The 6000-nt window shown below is 34.3% G+C and overlaps 1 protein-coding gene across 13 annotated transcripts in view; it reads right to left on the bottom strand.

The window, feature by feature from the left end:
- Window positions 1-2003: 2003 nt before the first annotated feature.
- The window catches only part of LOC6034424 (cAMP-specific 3',5'-cyclic phosphodiesterase), a 104514-nt gene continuing 100517 nt past the window's right edge, over window positions 2004-6000 (bottom strand). For all 13 annotated transcript variants that reach the window (XM_038249031.1, XM_038249038.1, XM_038249004.1 and 10 more), the window contains one exon: window positions 2004-3953. In XM_038249031.1, the coding sequence (XP_038104959.1) occupies window positions 3891-3953 (63 nt within the window). In that variant the 3' untranslated portion in view covers window positions 2004-3890. The remainder of the gene's footprint in view (window positions 3954-6000) is intronic.

Genomic DNA, 6000 nt, shown 5'->3' with positions numbered 1-6000 from the left:
TTTTTCACGCTCAAAAATTGCAAATTTCACGGGGACCTCAATTTCAATACACCAAATTTCACGCAAATTTCGCGGAACGTGAAAAATGTTAAAATAACTAAAATAACTAAACTAAAAACAATTTGAATAAATTTGAACCTGACACAAAAAAAATCTCCTAATTTTCCAAAAAGATTCCACCTGGTTTATGGATGGGCTCTATATATATTTTTAAACAAAATGTGTGGCATGCGTATTCTCATCTATTGACTTTTTTTGTTTTTTAATATTTGACTAATAAAGCTAAAAAGTTTTCGCGAATTTGCTTCATTTTACTGAATTTCATATCAAGGCAAGATTCAACAATCTTGTCCAGCCAGAAAATAAGTTCAATAATTTGAATTTTTGCGACATTTAGCATATTAAATATTAATTTTTTATTCAAAATGAAATTTTTAGCACTTGTTTTTATTTTTCTTGCTCTTGTTAGTGCTTTAGTTATAGAAATAATTGTTCCAAAATGGATTATGATGCAACACACAGCTGAAAGGAACTCTGTTATGAATTGCAAAAGAACTGATTGTATTTTGATTATTCACCAATAAATCCGAATTGAATTGAAAAAAGGGGTATTTTTTAAACTTTTACGGGAATTATCCACCCACATAATCAAATATCGTTTAAATTAAACAGGACTCAGAAAAATCAGAAAAGTTTTTAAAAGTTGATTTCAATGTAAAAAAATGCCCTTCATTTTAATTTGAATAAAACAAAGCTTGATTCTTAAAATTTCTTATGAAACTATACCTTTCAAATAAAATAGCAGTAATTTTTTTATAACAGCGAATGAAAATATTACTAAACTAACCTAAAGTAACCATCTCAACGTCCTTCCTCAATCTGATACAAAGTGTTATACTAACAGGCTATCGTTTCCAATAAATTACAAATTACTAGCCTTAGTTAGTATATTAAAAAATAAATAAAAAAAATTGAACAATTTTTCAAATGGTTCATATCAAGCATTTCAATTGTAAACTAATAAAATTTACTTAAATAGTCTGTATGGGTAAAATATTCATATGTTGTTATCTTGAAAAAAAAAAAAAATATTTGAGAAAATTAATAAACTTCACAATACGCCGTCTTCGAAATCGTCAAAAATCACTAACCCTATGTTAGTTAATTATCCAGGGTATTTACTCGCTTATTTCTACAGTATTTTATAAGATTATTTTTATGCTTATTTGATGAAGAATTTTGAGAAAAACAGTTACAGTTTCACACAAACATAAAATTTCACGGGATTTCGCGGAAACAGCCAAATTTCACGGATTTCACGCTGTCCGCGAAATCGTGAAATTTCACTAACCCTACCGATTGTTAATGTGTTTGTGGAACAATACGTTGAAATGTTTTGATTATAATTTTTCAGCACAAAAAAAGTTGATTTTCAGAAAAAAGCTTTCAAAATTTGTTTTGATGTAAATACAAAAATCCCCAGTTTTGTGTTAAACTTTCACAACTGTGTTTTTTACAGCTTAACGACTTTAAAGGGCAAATATATAAGTAGATATTTAAAATGATGGAAGATCAGTTCGCGAAACATGAATTTCGGAACCAAGAACAATTCTGTTCAACTTCGTGGTATGATTTTATAAAAAAAAAAAAACGTTCCATGCAATAGAACATGTTTGTTCCAGTTCAAAAAGTCATGAGCGCTCGTTCACGTTTTCGGCGAATTGTTTTTCCCGTGTAGTGAGGTGACTCAAGGCAGTTTCAGAAAGCCAAATATGATTTTTTTGTTAATCAGCCCTTTTAAAAAACTCTAGAAGTAGTACCGACGGAAACAAAAAAAGAAAAAAGAAGAGGAAGAAGTTATAATCTGAACCAACTTATGAAAAGGGCAGTACGCAGTGTTGTAAAATATCAAAATACTCTCCTTTCCGTCGCGAGATTCTCAGCAAAAAGAATTGCCGGTCTCCATCTTGTGTTTACACAATCCCGTGTGACATTCTTTTTTTTCTCTCTCTCTTTCTCTCATTCCCCCGCAACAGAGCGTAGCCACAAAAGCCACCACAAAATCATTTTTTCCAGCGCAGTTTAACAGGACATAATCCTTGGTTGGTTCCCAATCCCTCGCGTTTTTTCATTTCGGTTTTTGAGAAAACAACAGAATGGCAAGTCAGCGTGTACGAGGAAAAGAAAAGGATTGATAGAAAGAGAATGCTCTCTGGCAAAAGAAGAGAATTTGCAAGCTATACCCTCTGATATTTTGGCGCAGGAATCATCAAATGATAGTTTTCTCTATCACTCATTTAAAACACTGTCAGTACGACATGGCTCTTACAGGCTTTAACACTTTAACTCCCAAGCACGAGGAAAAGAGGGATTTGTATGAATATTTCGCCGTTTGTTGACTCCACGGTCGCTTCCAACTGCCAATTCCAGGAAGGAGGTGACCGTACAATTCAGTTCATCAATACCATTTGAAATAAAATCACTTTTTGCATTTTTAATATTTACGGAATATTTTAATACAATCAAAGCTTGGTTTTCCTTAATTTAACTTTTTGTTTTCTTATTCAAACTTGTATCACCGCTCTATCTATGCAGGTGTCAGAGTGTGTGCTAAACAGCCAAAATTTGTTTTTTTTTTCTTTTGGGGTGGGTCGGGTCAGGGTTTCTCTTTGTTTTGCGTTAGATTGCAAGATGAAACTGAGACAAAACAGCATGCAGATTCGAATGACTTAACTGAACATCAGCGCGGGGGTTGCACCTCGCTCGCGAGAGATCTCGTTCCTTGAACTCTTTAGCCTTCTTTCGTATTTTGTTTTCTTTTGTTAATTTTCTTTGCTCTGATATTGCTTCTATTTAATAACTACTTATGCGCTAGAATAGTTTTTTTGTTTTGTTGTAAGTTTCCTCCCTCGTTCTGTTTTTTTACGATATAATATCAGGTGTGTCTTCGTGCTTCCTCACATTTTCTTTCCCCATAGTTCGAGCAACGTTTGCTTCAGTACGATTTCCGCTTTCTCTGTCACCGCGCCTGCGCTCTCGCCTCAAGGATGCTGTCTCTTTGAATACGCAGCGTGTGCGAGTGTGGGTACAAATATATCCGGGAAATAATGCCGAAAACATGCCACGTGGTATCAGGATTTTTTTACACAACGATTTAGTTCGAATTTGGAACAACAAGGTGTAACAAAAATAAAAATGTTTTCTAAACATTTGGGGCGATCCGATGTTTTCTCTTTTTTTTGGTTCAAACTCCTGCAGATCGTTTACCCAGCTTACAAACTACAATTTAAAATTATGTTTTTGGTTTGGATACAACTTTGCTATTCGTGTGGTGTGTAGGTTGGTATTTCTTTTTATCATTTCTTCAACTTCAACATATACAGCTCAGAATATATAAAAAATTATTGTAACTCATCGTACAAATCTGCTTCTTCACAAAATTTGCTCAACTAATAAATTATTAACAAATTACAAATTCTCTCTTTATGTATAATATTAAACGCAGGGAGCCTGCCCGTACGCGTGTGGGTGTGTGTGTTTTTTGGTTTGTATGTGTGTGTTTTTTTGTATGTGTGTGTGGATGTGTGAAATATGAATGTATGTCCTCTCCCTTTCTTTTTTACCCTCTCACTAAAAGGCCCGTTCATTTGCTTTGCTATTGCGATTTCCGGCACCGGCGAACACTGTATCAAACAATTGTTTCCTCCTTTTTTTCTTTTGTTGTTGCTAAGTTACGAATGAGTATATGATTAATTTGCTTGCTTCTGTTGTAGCGTTTGCGCTCATGCTTGTGTATGTGCGAATGGGAGCTGATTTTATGATTTCTTTGTATTTTTTTTTATAATTTATGGGAAGTGGGTTTGAATGATGCGTGAATGCGAGTTTATCCTTTAGGATTTCTCTTCGCGATTCGACTCGTCGTTCTCCGAAGCGCTTTCCTCCTCTAACGTCATCTGGAAGGTGAATAAATAAACGTGGCATAAGGAATTGGATTGTTTTATTATATTTAATGATATTTTTATTCATAGATATCTATACAGCAGTTCCATATGGAAGTTAAAGAAAAATCAATAAAAGTGCTTGGATTTGGCTCAAAATTGGAGTGGAGGTTCTCTAGCCCAAATAATTAAACCTGTTTGTTTGTTGTTTTGCCATTAGGGTGACCTACACCATGTTAGGACAAAAACCACATTTAAAAAAAAAAACGTAGCTTCGCTCCATTTAAACTAAATTTAGCTGTCTTGGACGCAAATGAAAGGTTATTAGATCATTAGATTAGATTCCGAAGAAAAATAGTTTGGAGTCCAAAAACAACATTTTACAAAGTCTTACGAAAACTCTGATCGATCTATAAAAAGTATCTGGTATAACATTTGTGTTGATAAATCTCTTACTTTAAACCACCTTTTTAACTTTGTAAATCCGACTTTATTGTCAAAAGAAATTCCAATTTCAACAGACCCATACACAGCAAAAAATCCGATGGTAAAATCGCATGCAAAAGCATGCACATCACCTTTGTGAGCAAAAGCATGTAATATTGTATGCGAAAACGTGTACATAATAAGCATGTACAAAAGAAAAATAAATTAATGTTGCACACCCCAAAAATAACATCAATTTGTTGAGAGTCATATCCCGTTTACCAAGTCCGCGCCCCAACCGTCTCGGCTATCTCACCGTCTTGTAAATGATGTGTCCAATGCCGATGTACCAGTAGGTTTTCCGTACGTCGTATACTGAATTAGCTGCATACGATGTATGGGGAACATACAGCTACATCGGTGTTGATCCAGCTAATTTCACAGCGGCGAGATAGCCGAGATGGTTGGGGCGCAACTTGGTAATCTGGATATAACTCTCAACAGATTGATGTTATTTTTGGGGTGTACAAAATTTATTTATTTTTCTTTTGTACATGCTTTTTATGTACACTTTTTCGCATACAATATTACATGCTTTTGCTCACAAAGGTGATGTGCATGCTTTTGCATGCGATTTTACACAGATTTTTTTTACTGTGTATTTAGGCTGATTTTTTAGTGACACACGCCATAGTTGAAGGAGATTATTATTGTAAATCAATGTAACTAAAACATTTCTTGAAATATATGGAAAACTTTAAAATTGAAATAAGTCAAAAATCCCTAGATTTTTTTAGGTACATTAATTCGCAATAAAAAAAAATCTCCTTCAGCCATGGCGTGTGACATATATGATCCCAGAGGTTCAAGGTCAAACGAAGTTCGCATAAAAAAATTGGAGCCTAACATTTCAAAAGGGCACGTAACTTTTGTAAACAATAGTGTATCCCTTTCACTCAAATGACAGTTTACATAAGGTGTGGGCTCTTGGTTAAAAAAGATATGTGTGGCAAGCACGAATTGATGTCTTCAGAGTGAAGAGTGTAGAGTGTCTATTTTTTTACAAACATTTAAAGGTAAATATTAATTAAAACAGATTTACAATCAGGCCGGTAAAACACAACTTTCTACGTATAAATCTCCGATAGTATGTTGGTTAATAATATTTTGGGAAGTATCTTCAAATTTGGCTTACAAATTACATTTAGCGTTTATTAAGTGTTTTTGCACAGATAACTGGCCGAATCAAGTGTCATAGGATTGACAAAATCAAGGAGGTATTAGACTATGACAAACAAACTTGTCAAGACATGCGCCTTTTTTGCTTTTAACAGTTTGCCTTGTTCGCCATATTGGTTTTGGAAAAGTTCGTTTGCTAGCAATCTCGTTTGACAAACTCGTAAACTGTTTTACAGTTTGCGAGTTTGGCAAACGAGATTGCCAGCAAACAAGCTGAGTAAACTTTTACACTGTAAATGTGTAGTTGCCCTTCAATAAAATGCTATTATTTCAAGCGATCAAGTGTTTGTACTTGACTCTAGTCCGCAGCATACTAGAGTATGGCGTCTAAATTTTGGCCCCCAGACTGATTGAAGATGCAAGCTTGTACAAAAGGTGCAAACAACCGCAACGAGGA

This window comes from Culex quinquefasciatus, chromosome 1 (assembly GCF_015732765.1).
Source record: "Culex quinquefasciatus strain JHB chromosome 1, VPISU_Cqui_1.0_pri_paternal, whole genome shotgun sequence".
Taxonomy (NCBI): domain Eukaryota; kingdom Metazoa; phylum Arthropoda; class Insecta; order Diptera; family Culicidae; genus Culex; species Culex quinquefasciatus.
The sequence above is the reverse complement of the archived record's forward strand: the minus strand, read 5'-3'. Positions and strand labels throughout refer to the sequence as shown.